The sequence below is a fragment of the Triticum aestivum genome, chromosome 2D (genome assembly GCF_018294505.1).
Source record: "Triticum aestivum cultivar Chinese Spring chromosome 2D, IWGSC CS RefSeq v2.1, whole genome shotgun sequence".
Classification (NCBI taxonomy): Eukaryota; Viridiplantae; Streptophyta; class Magnoliopsida; order Poales; family Poaceae; genus Triticum; species Triticum aestivum.
This window is the reverse complement of record NC_057799.1, coordinates 12,190,925-12,211,032: the sequence shown is the minus strand read 5'-3', so window position 1 is coordinate 12,211,032 and position 20,108 is coordinate 12,190,925. Positions and strand designations below refer to the sequence as shown.

Genomic DNA, 20,108 nt, shown 5'->3' with positions numbered 1-20,108 from the left:
TAGAATCTCTGTCAATCTTTTAGTTTTTGAGGACCTCTCATGTATCCCTCCAACAAGAAAAAGAATACGAGTACAATATCTCTCCCAATCTCTCACGCATCTCTCTCCAATGACAGAAAACTCTCACGTACGTTTCTCTCTTCCCCAGTCCAACTCTCTCAATATCTCACATATCTCCATCTAAAAAAAGAATCCCTCACGTATCTCTCTCAAACTCTCATAGAAAAAATCTCCTCAACTCCATCGGCTCCTCTCGATGTGGTCCTAAACTTGCGAGCTCCATTGATAATGAACTGAAGATTGATTGCCATCGGCCAAAGGCGCATGGCGAGGCAGAAGGAACGATCCGCTACATGGCTGCAGATTTCGTAGGTACTCGGGCCCTCATCTGCGTGTACTCGAAATAGATCCGTCTCTGGGTGTCATCAAGCTTGAAGTGGCTAGATCTTCCTTTTTCATATCCCAATATATTTGGATGATCATATCAGTGGTGCTCCCAGTGGACATGATTTTGTTTCTTTACTAATATGATAAGATTAATTCCATCCACAAAGATTCATGCCGTGATGTTAAGCATGTAGCATCTGGAAGTCCTTTCTATTAACGCCTTATATGCCTCATCCTTAGAAACTGGGTCTGCTTCCTCTCTCCCTCCAAAGGAAAAAAACTCCACGATTGATTCAGGTGTTGAGATTCTCCAAGTACCAGAACTCTGTCGTGCGATGGATGAACTTCCCCATCCATGGCTCCGACGTGGACGGATTAAACCTCCAGCAAGGTTAGACCTCCCAGCACAACAATGTACGTCTTTGCAGTATGCCCCTGTCCTTTGGGCAGTTCTAATTATCACTCTCCTTCATCTATCCCTGGACCTGCTCACTATGTGTATGATGTATTGTGTGAGCAAAACACCCATTGTAATGGTCACCAGAGAGGGGTCGGCCATGTTGAGGCTGTTCAAGTCGCACATTTTTTTTTCTTATATTGGCTCTTTCCAGTGCGTCATTAATTTCAGACCCCTCTATAATACAGGTCAGCATATATGTGCAATGGGTCGGACATGGCTTTTACTCTGGCTACCCCGTGGATAAGGATCAAGCTTGATATGGTCCATGTTCGTACTTAATATTGGATATGAAAATTATGATTTTGTGCTATAGAAAGCCTGCTTTGACTATTAAATAAGGAATTGTCTATAGAACAGTTTCTCGGATTGGAATTATTTTTCACAATGTATGCCTGCAACTATCAATGGTTGTAGAAAATCAATGATCACCCAATATTCAAGATTTTTATTTGCATTTAAATTACGGACTGCTATAAAATTCATGATTGGAATGACTGGGCGCTCTTAAGGTTTCCGTATTAACTAAGCGATCATGCATGGTTTGTTTCTTCAATAATCGAAAAATATTTTTCCATGTAGTACATGCGGAGATGGAAGTAAATTTGTCACCTAAGGCCATGATGTACGACCCAACTTTTCAGTTTATACATATTCCATGTGATTCATGTGCATGTAATAGAAATCCGTTACATGTAAGGTTCATTGCTATTGAACCAAAGCTCTTTCGATGTTGTGGCTTTCTTCAAATTCGAATCCTATCAAGTTGTCAGTTTGTTTAATCTCAACTTATTGGTTCTATCATTGCCTGGTTTTTTAACTCGCAACATTCAACACGGAATTTTAAGGATATCAAATATCTGAAAATATTCTTCTTATTGTTTTAATTCTAATGAGTGTGTTTACAGGAAAAATAGTTTCTATTGATAATGAAAACATATTAACTTCGAATTCCATAGTTCATGTAATTTAATGTTTGGAAGAGATGACTATAATATGTAAAAGGGATAATACTTTGAGATAGTACACATATAAAAATCCCAAGCATATACATATACCAGAGTAGACCTAAGAAAGTAAGCAATATATATTAGACTGCTCTGCATGCTTTTGAAATGACATAAAAGTGATATCAAACTTTCTCAAAGATATAAAGGATAAAATCATATAAAGATCTAATATCAAGTTATCCAACTAACTCCTTTGTGGAATACATAAATTCGCCTATGAATCCCCATGTTGAAAATACTATATGACTTATTTGAAAGAAATTAGATGGCACATCCCAGTGTAAATGTACACAACACATAGCTTTATGTTATATAGATTACAATGTAATACTAAATAACTGGCCGTGCGAATGCACGGGTTGGCGACTAGTGAACTCTAATCACTGGTTGGAATGGTAGTGAGAAGATGAACCCTAGTTCATTTTTTTTTTTGAGGAATTTGTTTTGATACGATGCATGTTGGAGGAATTTGTTTTGATATGATGCATGATGTAAAGTGGATGTTGTTTGAGGAAATATGCTTAAGATGAACCCTAGTTCATGTTTTTCGTTTTTGAAAAGAAGATGGTATGATGCATGCTGGATGGTTAACTCGTATGTTTGGTTTGCTATGATGCACGTTGATATGATGTGATGCATGATGTATAGTGGATGTTGTTGGAGAAATTTATATGAATTCATTAATCAAGTGGACGTTATACTTTTTTATGCTTATGCTTATGCTTATAATGCTTATGTTTGTGCATTAAGTATATCATCATGTGGATGTTTTATTTTTTTTATGCTTATGCTTATGTTTATGCATTAATTTTATTTAGGAGGCCACCTCTTCCGGACAACATCGGCACTAAGTATACCATAATTTTGACCCTGCATTCGACAAGGGTCATCGTGCCCGTTTCATTGAGAATGGAGTGGTAATTACCATGCTTGAACCAAATCTTTCAAATTGATGAAAATAAGTTACTAATTATTTGGGTCTTCATTTCGACAGATGCTCCCACCAATGCGGATGAGGGGTCACGGGACAACCGTTAAGATGTAGTACGACGAGCGCTACGCGCCGTACTACAGTAGAGCCCGACTGTTGGGTTTCGTCCTGCAGTTCAAGCGTAAGCCGCCGATGCTCCACTCAGCTCTCACAGCTTTGATCAATCGGTGGCGGCCAGAGACACATAGTTTCCATCTTCCATGTGGAGAGATGATGGTGACCCTCCAGGATTGGGGGATGATTACGGCCTACCGATCGAGGGCGCCCGTGCTCTCACTGCACGAGTGGACAGGAAGAACTAGCAGGACATGCTTAGGGCCCTCATCGGCGACTGCTCCTCCGCTAAGGGTAACCGGACATCCGGCATACCGCTGGCCTGGCTCCTGGAGCACCGGAGCACATGCCCGGAAGAGGCCGATCCAAGGACGGTGGAGCAGTACATGAGGGCCTACCTGTGGTATCTTCCCTATCCACACCACTTCCACCATGGATTCCTCCCCCACCAAAGCTCTCCGGGACAGGCTAACGCCAGACCAGAAGAAGGAGATGGCGGACATTGCTGCCGGCTGGCAGGCTAGCAGACAGCCGGACGACACAGCCGACGACGATGAGTCAGTGCCACCATCCTCATCCGCGCAACCCTCCTCCTCCTCCGCGCCACCCTAGCCGGTGCATTTCACCACGACCATGAGCAAGGCCCGTGCCCATTACATGGACATGGTGCGGGAGGACCGAGAGGAGCAGTTCTGGGAGGCGCAGGCCGATGCCGCCTACAACCACCACCTCCTCCAGGATCATCTGCAGGCGGAGGAGCAGCTCGCCGCCAGGACGGCTATCGCGCCGGACACGGACAAGGCGGAGCAAGAGGCCAGGAAATATAGTGCATGGTAGGTCGTCGCCGCTCGGGTTCCAGGAAGGCCACCGCTCTTCCCTCCCGTTGAAGCCAAGATTGGTGGGTTGAATATCATTGTCGATTAGCCACTTGGCGGCAACAGTGAGACAGACAATTTCGCTTCCCGTGGCTCCGGAGGCGGAGGTTACGGAGGTAGAGCTGGAGAGCGCCGAGGCGGAGCTAGAAAACGTGAACCTTCGGTTCTCTTGGTTTATTGTCGGACACAAGAAACAGGCGCCGACGACCATTTAGATTAGGTAATTATACCTCGCATGACGAGGTCCACTTAATTGACGTAAATGTAATGAAATCCGTCATGTTTATATGAAATCCAGCCCTGTTGATATGAAATCTCGTCGTGTTTGAACAATTTTGTCCGTTTGAACTGTTGTAAAAATGTACGCAGCTATGATTGGATGGCGTCCTTCCGCATCCGTGTCCGCGGACGGATATGGGAGGAAATTTATGGGTTTCCATCGGAGATGCCCTAACCCATCTCGATTATTTAGTCGTCATAGTATTTTGTGTTAGAGTTCGACCATATATGTGGCTAGCGAAAATAGTATCATGGAAAACTACATTGAAATACAAATCTAACAATATACTTTTGATGACATATCACTTATATTTTGCTAGTCAAATATATGATCCTATTTTGACACCAAATACGAAGTGGATGAATAAACCCTGATGGAGGTAATACCATGTCGTAACTATTTCCCTATGAATGCCGATCATCATTGGCAGTGTGATGAGCCATTAATATTTGCCAATATGACGAGTTGTTGTCTTCGTCACTTTTTTCTTGTAAGGTGCATGAATGTAAATCTCCGAGATACAATGGTTCATAAGGGAACCATAGATTTACCCAAATGGTAAGTGCCACATGTCAGGTGCATGACACTTCAACCCTGACGTTTTTCAATTGAAATTTTAACCACGTAAGGATGCAAAATTAAAGCGACACATGGCAAGTTTCTGTCAAGAATAAACTGAAGCATGAAATTTGCCATGCTTGACAACTAAAACTGCCATCCTCATGTGGAGTAACTATGAATCTCTTAAGGTAGCCAACTTCCTCCTCAGCTAAAAGAAAGTTGCCATCCTCGCATCATTAAACTTGCCAAAAAAAACATTGGGAGTACCACATGTCGGGTACATATCAAGGTACTAGATTTATATCCATGCGAGGGAAAAAATCATCAAACCCGCACCCAACAAGCCCCTAGCACACATGTGCAACACAACTGTCGTTGAACGGCGACCGCGACATACGGGGACCAAGGTCGTAAGTTACGGCATCTCCAAAACTGACATACAAATGTGTCTGGTATGTTCGGGCGTTATCCACGGACGTGATGCCAAAGGGAGTCATTCAATGCTAATCACAAAGCAATCCGGTTGGGAGGAATAAAGTAGGTGGAGACCATACATATGGTAGGATATTTGTGGTTTCGTGTCTAGTAGGGACGGGAGAGAGGAGAGGGATACCATGCATCTGCGGTGTTCGGAGAAGAGAGAGAAGAGGGGGACCATGCATATGATTGGTAAAATACATTTCTGGACACCAGCAAAACCTCAACATGTTTCTTTAGTATACCGGAATCCGAACACTGTAATCCGGACATGAAGGTTTGAGGGTCTCTGCTTTGGAATTGCCGTTACCGACTCGGGGTATGGTCTCGGACATTTTTTTTTCTTTTCTCGGGCGGCTACATATCCCACTCGTATCCGCAAGTTCCGTCCATGCACCAGCCGTCGGAATGCCATGCACGTGCATGCATGCACCTGCTGGGAAAGTAACGAAGTCGATATCAGGTCAACTATCCCGCTCTGTCCCATCCTTTCGAGGTTTTTTTGTGTATTTATTAGCCTATAAATGACCTTATTTATGATTTAAGCGTATCCATTACCCTGCAAGAAAAAAATATTTGCTCATCTGGGCCTTCTAGAAACGACTAACATGTCGAACCAACCTGTAGTTGGATGGTTAGAGGGACAGTGGTATCCCCAGCCCATCAAGGTTCAAGTCCTGGTGCTCGCATTATTACTGAATTTATTTCAGCATTTCCGGCGATGCGCTTTCAGTGGGAGGAGACGTTCCCGTTGACGATGAGGCGCCTGCGGTGCCTTCATAAATTTCAAGATGACATGCTGGTTCAGTCTTTCGGAGGTGCTTATAAGGATACGGTATGCATGTATGCGTTGATAGGGATGAGTGTATACGCATATGTATGAACGCTTGCGTATGTACTGTTGTTACAAAAACGACTAACATGTAGTGAGGCCAAACAGCTTGTCGTCTTTGACTATCAATGTTCAATGGTGGTCGCTCCCCTGGCCGTTGTGGCACCAGCCAGACACGAACTTCGGATAGTCGTCACACCGTTGTGCCCACTAACATTGTATGCCAGAGCGTATTAGTCACAACTGAGCGTGTTAGGCACACTAGCAGTATGTGAGGCCGCCCGTGGTATGTCTATCGTGGCAAATAAATGGCTATATCATCTAAAGTTGAAAGGACATACGACATGATGTTTTTGTTTGGTTTGTGATGCCATACAAGTAGTCGTGAGGGTTTAAATAACAAGGCAAACATGACATCGTCTTTCATAGCCCACCATCAATCGTCTCTCGAGCAATGTGACGTCCAATAGAAAGTTATCACAACAGCCTTTATTTTTCTCCCTATGTTAGTTGTTTTAGTTTTAGTCTTCCACATTTTACATATGTAAATGTAATTCTGACATTTTATCTTATAAATTAAGTAATTCTGCAATTGAAGAATAATATGTTCGAATTTAACCGTTGAACAACTTCGTAGACAAGTAATCAGGAAGAAACTTCGATGACTGTATCAATCATAGCACACGGGTATGGGAACCAATCGTGTTCATGTAACACACGACACATTGAGCATACCTCGTGTGATGATGCTCCAGTTATTGGTCTTCGGATCCCACTCGCCCCATTGAGCGCATAACCTTGAGCATGATTAGAGAAATGGATACTGAGCAATGGCAATGACAATGACATGACCAAGAAAACATAGTAGGTTTTTTCTTTAAGTGTGGATCATCTAGTATCTCTTTATTTACTTTGTACCACTAGTAGAAAACAGGCTTTTTGTTCGGGCCTGGCCAGCCCATTAGTCCCGGTTCGACCACGAACCGGGACCCATGGGGGCATTCGACCTGGTTCGTGAGCCCAGGGGGCCGGCCGGGGCCTCATGGGCATTGGTCCCGGTTCGTGTGGACCCATTTGTCCCGGTTCTATGCACGAACCGGGAGCAATGGGCGTCGCTCCTGGCCCACAACCATTGGTCCCGGTTCTTGGCTTGAACCGGGACAGATGGCTGGGCTTTAGTCCCGGTTTCAGCCACGAACCGGGACAAATGAGCTGCCTATATATACCCCATCGCCACAGCAGAGCACTCCACAGTGCTCTGTTTTTTCTGGCCGGCGAGGGGGAGGGCATTTGGGTGCTCTAGCTCACCTCCTATATATGCACATGAGGTGTTCGATAAAATGTCTGAGCCACACTAGTTAATCTTTCTCCTCTCGAAACTCGACCTCCGAGCTCCATTTTCCCTGAGCTTTGTCCAGGTTTAGCGGTCCGTCACGTCCCGTCCCCGTCTTCACCGCCGTCGATCGCCCGCGCTGATCTCGTCGCCGGCACCACCGTCGTGAGCCTCTTGTTCTTATCTTCTTTCTGAAAGAAAGAAATTCTTACTTCAGATAGATACTTGTCTAATTTTCTTACTTTTATTATTCCTTGTTATTATATAGTGCGATGGTTTTGGTATCCGCCCCCGTCGGCCCTCGTCCTGTCTGTGATTCGGATGTGGTATATATTATATTTTTATAACTATTTGGTTCATTTATTGTTTATAACAATTATGCCGACCAACGTGACATGGATTTTATTTATCTAGAAGGTGGTTGAATCGGAAATTCCAACCGACCCTATAGTCGAGAGGTTAAATTTAGTTGAAAAAGAAAACAATTACTTGAAGGAAAAAAAATGAGGAGGAGAAGATGATATTGGAGTTGCATGTTCCGGATGTCGTCGATGATCACAAGATCAAGATGGATGCAATGCGGTTGAAGATTAGAAAAAATAGAAAATATGCCATTCGTACCGAGGCTTGGTATCATTATGCAGTTGGATCAACTGTTACCTTGGTTGCGATTATGATCGCATTTGTTGTTGCATTGAAATGTTTTACATAATTTCAATGCATGGTTTAATTAGATGCTCTGGAGAGCTATATGTTGTTCAATGAGAACTATGTATGTACTTTGGTTTTAATGTGATGATGAACTTCTATTAATTTGGTCACTTAACTATTCATGAGAGCTATATGTTGCCTTCAATTTCAGGGTCTTATAGCTCAATATAATCAGTAAATGCATGAAAAATAACAAATGAAGTCAGAAAGGGTTGAAAATGGATGATGTGGCTTTGAATGGTGCATTTTGAGCACAGAAAAACTATGGAGTTCAAATAAGTTCAAAAAAATGAAATCCCTTTGTAACAGACGAGTTTCCGTATGAAACCCTGATACTTCGAAAGAGATTGTCCGTTTTGTACACGAAGTGCATCCAGTTTTTGCCGTAACCCTCTCTACTTTCTTGCACATGCTATGTGGGTCAAATGATGATACCATGCCAACTTTCAACCTTTTCAGAGTTCATTTGAAATGCTTTTCAATTTCAGGGTCTTATAGCTCAAAATAATCAGTAAATGCATGAAAAATAACAAATGAAGTCAGAAAGGGTTGAAAATTGATGATGTGGCTTTGAATGGTGCATTTTGAGCACAGAAAAACTATGGAGTTCAAATAAGTTCAAAAAATGAAATCCCTTTGTAACAGACGAGTTTCCGTATGAAACCCTGATACTTCGAAAGAGATTGTCCGTTTTGTACACGAACTGCATCCAGTTTTTGCCGTAACCCTCTCTACTTTCTTGCACATACTATGTGGGTGAAATGATGATACCATGCCAACTTTCAACCTTTTCAGAGTTTATTTGAAATGCTTTTCAATTTCAGGGTCTTATAGCTCAAAATAATCAGTAAATGCATGAAAAATAACAAATGAAGTCAGAAAGGGTTGAAAATTGATGATGTGGCTTTGAATGGTGCATTTTGAACATACAAAAACTATGGAGTTCAAATAAGTTCAAAAAAATGAATTCCCTTTGTAACAGACGAGTTTCCGTAATTAGAAACAAAATAATATAAACTAAAATAAAATATATAAGTAGAAACAAAATAAAATAAAATAAAATAAACTTTAATAACATAAATGAAATTTATGATACTAAAATTATCAAAGTATTTTCTGTTCAAAACATTATAAGCAACCTCTAGTATTATTGATACTAAAATTATATAAAACTGATGCAACTAAAATTATCAAAGTATTTTCTGTTCAAAATCCTTAAAAGAAAAAATATTTTTCATAAAGAACTTTTTTTGTTAGAAACTTTAATAGCAAAAAGAATTATCATAAAATAAAATAAATAAGTAATTAGAAACAAAATAAAATAAAATAAAAAGTATTTTGTTGTAAGTAGAAATAAAACAAAATAAATAAAGCAAAAAAGAAAACAAAATAACTGGGAAAAAAATTGCCACCTACTGGGCCACCACAACCTGAATACGACTAGAAACCCATCAATGGGCCAGGATTCAGGCCCGCAGAAGGCCCAGTAGGCCCATCAGGCATAGCAGTCACAATTAGGCCCGTCAGCCTGCGATGGAGAGGAGCTCGAGAGGGGTGCGGCAGTGGGGCTTATAAGCCACTGCGCGCCCCTCTCAACTAGCGAGGTGGGACTAAACTACCACCACCACGCCTGTGCAACGCCTTTGGTCCCGGTTGGTGGCACCAACGGGGACTAAAGGTGGAATTGGTACCGGTTGGTGCCACGAACCGGTACCAATGCCCTTGGTATATAAGAAAACACTTTGCGTTTTTCACACTCATCTCTGCAGTTGCCCCGCCCCGACGACGCCGCCAGGCTGCCCGAGCTCGCCCGTCGACGCCGTCGCCGCCCTCAGCCCCGTCGACGCTGCCCTGCCCCGACCACGCCGCCGTCGGCCCGTCCCGACCACGCCGCCGTCGCCCCGCCCCGACCACGCCGCCGTCGCCCCTGCCCCGACCACGCCGTGCCCTCGCCCTGCCCTGATCGACCACGCCACTGTCGCCCCTGCCCCGACCACGCCGCCGTCGCCGCCCTCTACCCCGACGCCGTGCCTCTGCCCCTGCCCCGACCACGCCGCACCTATCCTTGGTCAGGCCGGCGTCGCCCCCTTCCTCCCTATTTTTTTCCCACATTCATATGATGTTTTTTTTCCAGATTATATGTATATGTGTGAGTATATGTATGTGTGTATATATGATTATATGTCATGTTTTTTTCAGATTTTTGTTCATATATATGATGATTTGTTTTTTGCTTTTTTATAAAAATGTATATATGTATGTATGTTCTCTGTGTATATATGTTCATATATGCAAAAGTTAGATTTTTAGAAAAGTTTTATCTATATATGTTCTCTGATTTAGTACATTTTAGGTTAGTTTCATTTTTAGAAAAGTTTTATATATTTAGGAAGAAGGAAGAGAAAGGAAGAAGCAAGAAGAAGAAGAGGAAAAAGTTATATATATGCATATTTTTAGAAAAGTTTTATATATATGCAAAAGTTACATTTTTAGAAAAGTTTTATATATCTAGCTAGGAAGAAGGAAGAAGAAGAAAAAGGAGAGGAAAAAGGAAAATAAGAAGAGGAAGAAAGGAGAAGAAGAGGAGAGGAAGGAGAGGAGAAACAAATAAGAAGAGGAAAAAAGAAGAGGAGAAGAAGAAACCTCTTTTTTTTTTCTTTTTTTTCTTCTTCTTTTTTCTTCGATCTTCTCCTCTTTTTATTTCTTCTTCGTTTTCTTATTTTTTATCGGGTATGTCGTTGTCGATATACCCCCTCCCGATAACTTCAACACGAGGGGGGGTCGATATACCCCCTCCCCGATAACATTATTTTCCCATGTATGTATGTCGTCGTTGTCGATATAACCCCCTCCCGATAACTTCAACACGGGGGGGGGGGGGGTCGATATACCCCCTCCCCGATAACATTATTTTCCCATGTATGTCGTTGTCAAAATAACCCCCTCCCGATAACTTCAACGCGAGGGGGGGTTCGATATACCCCCTCCCCGATAACACGAGGGGGGGTCAATGTACCCCCCCCCCCCCAGCCCTCTCGCTCGACCAAAACTCTCGAGGACACCCAAACCCTAGAAAAAACGATGTCGGTCTCCTACCCCCTCCCGCCGCGCCCCTACCCGACAAACTCTCTCGAGGCCACCCAAATTTACCAAGTTAAAAGAGCGTTATCGTCGAGGCCACCCCATACCCCTTGAAGCATTGTCGAGGCCACCCCAAACCCTTGAAGCGTTGCCGAGGCCACCCCAAACCCTAGAGAAGCAATGTCTAGGCCACTAATATGATTCCTTACTGTGATTAGCTAGCTAGTTCTACGTTTGCCACTAATATATCCATCTGTCATGTTTGAATAATAATTGCCATGTTGTAAATATTTGCAGAAACTATGGAGCACCCCCGAGACGAAGCAACAGAAGCGGTGTTGGGGGACATAATCGCACAAGGAAGTGATGTCATCTTGTCGTTTCTCAATGAGACCGATGGTCTAGAAGGACAAGGTGAAGAAGCAGGCGATGATTATGATGGCTCCGGTGACCCAATGCCGATGCAAGAAGGAGACCGTGATGACGGCTCCGGTGACCCAATACCGGTGCAAGAAGGAGACCGTGATGATGGCTTCGGTGACCGAACCGAGTCCGGCCAGGTATATATATTAGTTAAGCCTGTGCTGAGCTAATTGATGCATTCATTGTTTTGGTATATGTACACATATTAATTAACTCTTGTCTTTCTTCTTTTTTCTAGCCCTCCAGATCGAGCACAACTTCGGTAAAGAGACGAGGCCCGAAGAAAAAGTTGCGCTCGGATGAAAGGTTTGAGATCACAGCAATCGCGCGCGATGGCATGCCGATTGAACCCATCCGGACAAAGGAAGCATTTGCTGCTCAGTGCGGGGTTCTTGTTAGGGACAAGATCCTGATCAGTATCCACCAATGGTTAAAGCCTAAGAATGAAGACCCTGAGGTGTCTTATGTCTCCGATATGCAGAGAGATGATCTTTGGACCGCGCTTAAGGCAAATTTCACCCTACCGCCAGAGGAGGATCCGGAGAAGCCAGTTAAAGAGCAATTGATCAAGTCTCATGCTCTCAAGAAGATGGCAGAACTATTCAGGAGGTGGAAGAATGAGCTGAAAACATCGTTTGTCGACAAAGAAAAGACACCAGAATTCAAAGGCCGGTATGAGAAGATCAGAGATCACTGGCCCGCATTTGTGGCCCACAAGACATCGGACAAGAGTAAGAAGATGTCAGTGACAAACAAGAAAAATGCTATGAAGAAGAAGCATCACCATCGCACGGGGTTAGGTGTCTACCTCAAAGCCCGGCCTTTGTGGGCCAAGGCTGAGAATGACCTGATTGATAAAGGGGTCGAACCAGAGACATTGAACTGGCCAGACCGTTGCCGGACTTGGTTCTTCGGGGTTGGCGGATCCTTGGACCCTGTATCAGGGAAGTGCGTTTGGACAGATGAGCAACTGAGAATACCCGTCACGAGGCTTCAGGAGTATATCGAGGCAGCGCAGCAAGAGACGTTCGTTCCAGACAGAGAGAACGACGAGCTCACAATGGCCCTTGGGAATCCTGAGCACCCTGGACGGACACGAGGCACGCCAAGCTCCGTTCCGTGGAAGGCTGGGTTTCCGGACGCAGGGGGTTACAAATGCCAAGAGAGGAGGAAGAAAGTGGAGCATACCCAACTGCAGGAGCTGCACGCAAGGGTACAAGCGATGGAGGAATGAGAAGCAAATCGCAGCAAACGACCTGCCGAAGCTTCCCCTGAAGCTACCCCGCCATCTCAATGGAGAAGCAGCGTGGCTTCCACCGAGCAGCTTCAGCTGGAGCCTGTATTCACGGCTCCTGCTAGCTACCCCGTGGATGCTATCACGGATTCTCAACATTGCCACCTTATGACGCAATGGATGAAATTCAAAGTCAAGGCGGCTGTTGGCTCTGTTTTACCTACTGAACCTGGCACAACCTACCAATTTCGGCCGATTCCAGAAGGATATGCTAGGGTGATGGTGGATGAAATAACGGACGGATTTGAGGACCTCGAGCTTGACCACCCTACCGGTGAAGGGGAGACTCGGCTGGGTTCTTCTCTGAAGACTCCATGCCTATGGCGGAAGGAGCTCATCAACCTTCCAAACTGGACGCCTCCGCCTCCTCATCCTCCTCCCGCTAGTCAGGGCACTCCGCCTCCTCCTCCGCCTCCTCCTCCGGCGAGTGATCAGGGCACTCAGCCTCCTTCTCCGCCGCGTGGCGGCACTCCGCCTCCTTCTCCGCCTACGCCGGCGCGCCCGAGCAGCCACCAGCCTCCTCCTTCTCCGCCTCGCCAGCAAGGGCGGAAGAGACCCGCCGCCGCTCCGGCTGCTCCGGCGCATCGTAGTCCTTCTCCTCTGCCTCATAAGCAAGCACGAAAGAAGACAGCCGCAGCCGCTCCGTCTGCTCCGGCATCTAGCAGTACAGCCAGAGGCGGGAGGCAATGCAGATTCGGTCCTTCTCTGAAGACTCCAGAGAAGTTACCATACGAGAGGACCGAGGAGGAAACCACGAAGATCGTGCGAGCCGAAGTGACGTACTTCTTTGAAGGGGTGAAAGCAAAGAAACATCCACCTCCGGAGGAGAAGATAGATCCGGTGAAAGCGAAGCCACTTTGGATGCCCTGGAGAAATCACCGAAGTCTCCGCCGAAAGGCAACTATGAGCGCATTCTTGAAAAGTCATTTATCAAAGCAGAGCGGTCGGGAAGTACTGTCAGTGATAAACGGTTAGCAGAACGACGAGCTGGGAAAAAAATTGCCCAGCTCGGCGAACAAGCGAACCAATCGTGCCCCCCGCTCCAGGTGTCTAGTGATATCGTCGCTAATGATCCGGGGATGGTGCCCGGTTATAACAATCTTGGAGATTACCTGCCCGGCGATGGACATTATGATTTCTTGGAGGTGGACGAACACAGATACGAGTACGGGAAGCCTCTCGTCAAAGATGAAAGATCTCTAACAACGATGATGCGAAGATTCCATGGTTGGTACATGAAAACCTGCAGAGAGTCTGCGGGGACGAATATTTTGACGCTGGGAGTTAAAGAGGAGCATGACCTCGTTGGAATTGATCTGTTGCATGTTCCATTTGAGGAGTTCTTCCATTTTTTCAATCAAAAGGCCCTCGATAAATTAACGGTCACTTGCTACTGTCTGTAAGTAATACTACTTCTGTAATTAAGTCTCTATATATAGGTCAGCTCTTTCATTGCATGTATTTTTAATTATCCTCCCTATTTTATGCAGATTGAAGATCGCCGAAATGAAGAAAAGACAAATCTGTGATATTGGGTTCATTAACACAAATCTCATAGATGCATATATGGTTAAATTTCAGGCCAGAGATACCGAGGCCAAGTTGCTACAATCATTTGTATTAAATCAAAACAAAGCTATAATACTCTTTTCTTACAGCTTCAAGTGAGTGTTACTGTCTTGTGCATATTCGGTTTCCCTTATTAGTCGAGGTTATAGTAATGTAATTGATGAGTTATGCATGCGTGCGCAGCTTTCACTATATTCTCCTAGAGATTAAGCTTGACCAGGGACTAGTAACCGTCTTAGACTCGAGACGAAAAGATCCTAAGGAGTATGCAGACATGACTGAAATTCTAGAGAAGTAAGTTAAATCGATCATTATCGCACCATATCGGCAACTTTGTTCATTTCCTGATATCAAGTAATTGTTTTTTTGTCTCGCAGGGTTTGGAAAAAATTCACCTCAAAAACTTCGGGACTGCCGAAGAAGCTGCAATTTAAACACCCGAAAGTAAGTACTATAGTAGCATGTTCCGTGCATCTCCTAGTGATTCAAGCACTAGTTTCATGAATACCATTTAGCATGCTTGCTTATCAGTTTGATTGACCTCTATTTCTTGTAATGTGGTTGTGGCAGGAACAAGGAAATGATTACTGTGGATACTACGTTTGCGAGTCCATCTGCCACACGACCTGTGAGCGGGGCAACTCTGACAAACAATATGAAGTGCGTAAGCAATAATATTCACAATTTTATTTTATTACCATCATTTGTGTTGAGTTTCATTTATTCATATATATATATGTATTGACCCCCTTCTTCAAATTAGATCTTTCAGATGCGGGATGAACTCCTACCAGCAGATCATATGCGAGCAATTCAAGAGGAGTTGGCTTGAGCACGTCATCGATAAAGACGGACAATACTGTGTGGACCTTGAATTCATATATAATTAGGAGATTATATTGTAAGAGATAATTATATTGTATATATGTAGCCAGTAGTGTCGGATAGATATACGAGAACTTGTTGTTCGACCAATCTCTCGGAGAAGGAGAGGTGGTCGATATCACTTCTCTCTGTATGCATATGTTCATGACGATCTTCTGTTTCCTTCATTTGCTTACTAGCTAGCGTGTCGAGTCCTCTCTATACGTATAATATGTAGCGTACGTCGACCAAGCACGGAGATAAGAGAGCACACTTCTCTCTATTAATTAGCTAGATAACACAATATATGAAACACCTAAATTAACCCCCCAAAACCCCAAAACCACCCCCTTTAAAAAAACAAAAACCTCAGCTCCTGCCAGCTGCTGACGCTTGGACGCGTATTGATCCCGGTTGGTGCCACCAACCGGGACCAAAGGGCCTCCTGCCTGGGCTCGCCGCACGGGCCACGTGGAGGCCCATCTATCCCGGTTCATGTAAGAACCGGGACTAAAGGCCTAGGGCATTAGTAACGACACTTAATCCCGGTTCAATAACCGGGACAAATGGCTCTTTTTCTACTGGTGTACTCTAATGTAACGGTTTCCTGTGAATACCGATGTGATGAGCCCGTATCTTGGTGAATGTGTCTGTCGCTATCTTTGTCACTTTTTTCTTATGAGGTGCATGAATGTCAATCTCTGAGATAAGATGGTCCATCAGGCAACCATATATTTCTTCTATCCACACGTGAGGGGAAGATGTGCTGAAAACGTGACAGGTGACCTGCCCGCGCACAGCGACGGCTAAGGCATCCACTCATGTTCTGTCAATACCTACCCGGGCTAGTATTATATATATGCTTTGCCATCTTGTCTATCACTTACTAAGCTGACAACGCACGAGCTGATCGCTCGCAAATAAGCTGCCTGCCATGGAGTGGTGGCTCACCTTATGTTTGATAGCCCTATCCACGCTACTTGCCCTTTGGTTTTCTGGTTGCAGGAGCAAGTCCATGAAGCACCTGCCTCCTCCTGGGCCATGGACTCTCCCGGTCATCGGTAGCCTCCACCACATCCTAAGCGCCTTCCCACACCGTGCCCTTACTGATCTGGGTCGCCGGCATGGGCCAGTGATGCTCCTCAAGCTAGGCGAGGTCCCCCTCGTGGTGATCTCCAGCGCCGAGGCGGTGGCCCAGGTGTTCAAGGCGAATGATGTCGCCCTGTCGAACCATAGTAGCTCCAGGTTGCAGGACATCGTGGGCTTCGGCGGTAAGGGCATCTTGTTCGCCCCCTATGGTGAGCACTGGCGTCAGATGCGCAAGGTATGTATCACGGAGCTCCTCAGCACCAAGCAGGTGAAGCGCATGGAGGGGATCAGGGCCGAGGAGGTGGGAAACCTCATCCGCTCCATCAATACAGCAACAGCTGCCGGCGCAACCGTCAACGTCAGTGAGATGGTGTCGGTGCTCAGCAACGACATTGTGACACGGGCGGTGTTTGGTGGCAAGTTCGCACGGCAGGAGGAGTACCTCCACGAGATAGGCAAACTCATGGATCTGATAGGAGGCTTCTGCCTCGTGGACCTCTTCCCGTCGTCTTGGCTGGTGCAGTGGTTCAGCACTGCCGAGCGCCGTACAAAGAGGAGCTGTGATCTCATCCAGAGCATCATCGCCGACATCTTTGAGAAGCGCAAGGCAGCGCGAGCTTCCCGTCATGGCGCCTACAGCGACGATGAAGAAATGCTGAACGTGTTGCTCAGGCTGCTGGAGGAGGATTCGCTGGCCTACCCTCTAACCACAGAGATTATAGTCACCGTCATGTTTGTGAGTATTTTCCTCTTAGTCCCTCCCTAACCATTTGTCCATGGATGCACTATGTGATGTCCACATATCATATAGAGACAAGTTAAAATCCTTGCTAGGTTACTCCGAAAATAATAGGCTTTATTTGCATCATCCATCAAGGTTTTCAGGAGGGCTCGGGGTGCTCTTTCTATTTATAAAGTACAAGAAATTAACCATGTTATATGGGATATGGGACCAGAAAACCGTTCGTAGTAGGTACACTGTTCAGTTAATTAGACAAATAGCGAACACACATATTGGCAACAGGTATGAGAGTACAGAAAAGTTTAATGTCAATACATAATAGATTCTGTTTTAAATAATTATTCATATCAAATGCAGCATTATTTTCTAAGAATATAAACTTTTTTGTAGATGATACATAATAATTATACATATATAACATAAAATCGTCATTTCCAGGACATGTTTGGAGGTGCCACAGAGACTACAGCAACCACTTTGGTGTGGGCTATGTCAGAACTCATAAGACACCCTAATGTTCTGGCTAAGGCGCACTTAGAGGTTCGAGAGGTACTAGGTGAGGGTCGAGCTATCATTGGCAATAGCGATCTTGCAGAACTCCACTACTTGCGGATGGTCATCAAGGAGGTTCTTAGATTGCATGCACCTGGTCCTTTAATCCCCCGCAGGACTAGAGAGAACTGCAATATTATGGGTTATGACGTCCCTAAAGATACCAATGTATTCATCAATGTCTTCGCAACTCACCGGGATCCTCAATATTGGGACAATCCTGAAGAGTTTAATCCGGAGAGGTTTGTGAACAAGAATATTGATTATAATGGGACATATTTTGAATTCACCCCATTCGGAGGTGGGCGAAGGAAATGCCCTGGAGTAGGCTTCGCTTCGTCAATTTTGGAGATTACTTTGGCAAACTTTCTGTATCACTTTAATTGGACGCTTCCCGGCGGAGCCAGCTCAGTGTCACTGGATATGTCTGAGAAATTCGGGGTCACTGTACGTAAAAGGTCTGACCTATGGCTCAAGGCTATTCCACATGTATGCTCCAAAGCAACACATATATAGATCCACCTCAGCAGACATGGATGCCCATATTGGTCGCATATTGTACCTTTATGTTTACATTAGAATAAGAGGAGCTCATGGGATAATTTGAAAAAATAGGATGCGATTATGGGCCAAAATGAAATTTCAAAGCTGTGAATGCATGATATCAGGTTAGCAGCTACTATGTATCACCTCTTGTGTCCAATTATGGGGATGCTATAATTAGTGATTATATGTTAAGTGTTTCTTCTTTGTCAAGCTTCCATTGAATATTTATTAAGTAGTCGACCAATGCAACTCTTTCTTTTGGGTATAACTATTCTAACTACCAAAGTGGCCCGAGGAAATGTGGGGGGAATATCTTAATTACCTATTGCATTCATTTGAATAGCCATAGAAATTTCTTGCTTCTGATGTTTGCAATTTTTTAGTTATTACTACCAACTTTCTTAACACAAACTATTGCTTTTATGATTATTCTTTGAGATTATCCATCTACACGACGACATACAACACAAACTATTGGTCGGCACGACAGGCAACAACACATTACACATCGGCTTGACATCTCAGAAACCGGTGAACTCATCGCCACATCTGTTGGCAACTCCATCTACTTACCTGCATCATGTCCGTCATCACAATTTTGCCAACAGCATGAATGCCCGAGTATAATTTTCTATAGAAAGGTCCATTACAACAGCACGTTGACTATTCACTGGGCACCTCCTTACATGTGGGACCCACACAAAAAAACTTATCTCTCTCACTCTGGCCGCATTAACTCATCTTTGACCTCATGTAAAATAAGGCGTCTCGACCATGAGATCATGTAACAATCCCGTACCGGTCTTAGAACTCATTGACCGTCCGAGCGATCAGGCAGGGCTCCTTGATAACCCACAAATATTGGGGATCGCGATAGTCTTCGAGGGTAGTATTTCACCCAAATTTATTGATTCGACACTAGGGGAGTCAAAGAATATTTATGAGTCTTAGCAGTTTAGTTGTCAATTCAACCACACCTGGGCAATTATATATATGCAGAAAAACATTTAGTAGCACAGTAGTATGATAGTATCAATAGTAACAGGAACATGAACAGTAGCAGTTTTGTAGTGATTGCAGCAGCAGCAACACTAGTAACTTAGAGAAGGTCAATATGAGAAAAAGCATAGGCATTGGATCAGTGATGGATATTTCTGTTGGATGAGATTCATTATATAACAGTCACAAACTAGAGCGATACACAATAGCTCTAATTCATCAATCCAGTGAGGGCATGTATTCCGTAAATAGTCATACGTTCTTATAATAAGAACTTGCAAGACATCTTTTGTCCTACCCTCTCGTGGCAGCGAGGTCCATGAGAAAATCTAAGCACTACTACAGGATGCTGCTATCATGGCACTACAATCAAAAACCCTTCGACGAATTGTGTGCAATGAATTAATCGCAAACGGTTTTGTAAGTAAACCGTTAAAGATGATACAAACTGTTTGCGATGTCGAAGACATCAAACACGATTCAGTTTATGGTTGCGTGTGCGATACGTGGCATACAGTTCACTCGAAACGAGGAGCCAGATGAAGGTGTGTGCGATATATGGCATACAGTTCACTCGGATGAATTGTTTGTGATTAGGCAACACAACAGAAATGGTTAGCCAGATCAAGGTGTGTGCGATAGAGGGCATATGGTTGACTCGGATGAACTGTTTGCGTTGAGCCAAGAGAACACAAACGTTTCAACTTAACAAGGCGTATGTGATACGTGAAAAAATAGGTCCGTAATCAGAAAAGTGTGCGAAGACCGATAATAACACAGATGATTGCTGCCAAGAAGTCGTGTGTGTTGTGGGCAAACGCTTCCTGGTATACATTTGACAGTGATTGATGAATTCATCACCGATGGTTTTCCTAGTATGGTCCGTGTGCGATGTGATTGCATACAGAACAACAACATATATACTTATAAGGACATGATTGCATAACCAAATTAAATATCCAATTACATAGGTCGCTTGTA

The 20,108-nt window shown here is 44.3% G+C and overlaps 1 protein-coding gene and 1 long non-coding RNA gene across 2 annotated transcripts; both read left to right on the top strand.

The window, feature by feature from the left end:
• The first annotated feature begins 226 nt into the window (after nt 1-226).
• On the top strand, nt 227-1,460 carry LOC123048253 (uncharacterized). Its single transcript, XR_006423259.1, has 3 exons — nt 227-372; nt 628-778; nt 1,033-1,460. It is a non-coding gene; the product is annotated as an uncharacterized lncRNA (long non-coding RNA).
• Nucleotides 1,461-16,120: 14,660 nt separating this feature from the next.
• On the top strand, nt 16,121-18,244 carry LOC123048252 (zealexin A1 synthase). The gene is made up of 2 exons (XM_044471389.1): nt 16,121-17,024; nt 17,469-18,244. Exons 1-2 carry the CDS (start codon nt 16,134-16,136, stop codon nt 18,096-18,098), a joined length of 1,521 nt encoding a protein of 506 aa, XP_044327324.1. The 5' UTR covers nt 16,121-16,133; the 3' UTR covers nt 18,099-18,244.
• Nucleotides 18,245-20,108: the final 1,864 nt, after the last annotated feature.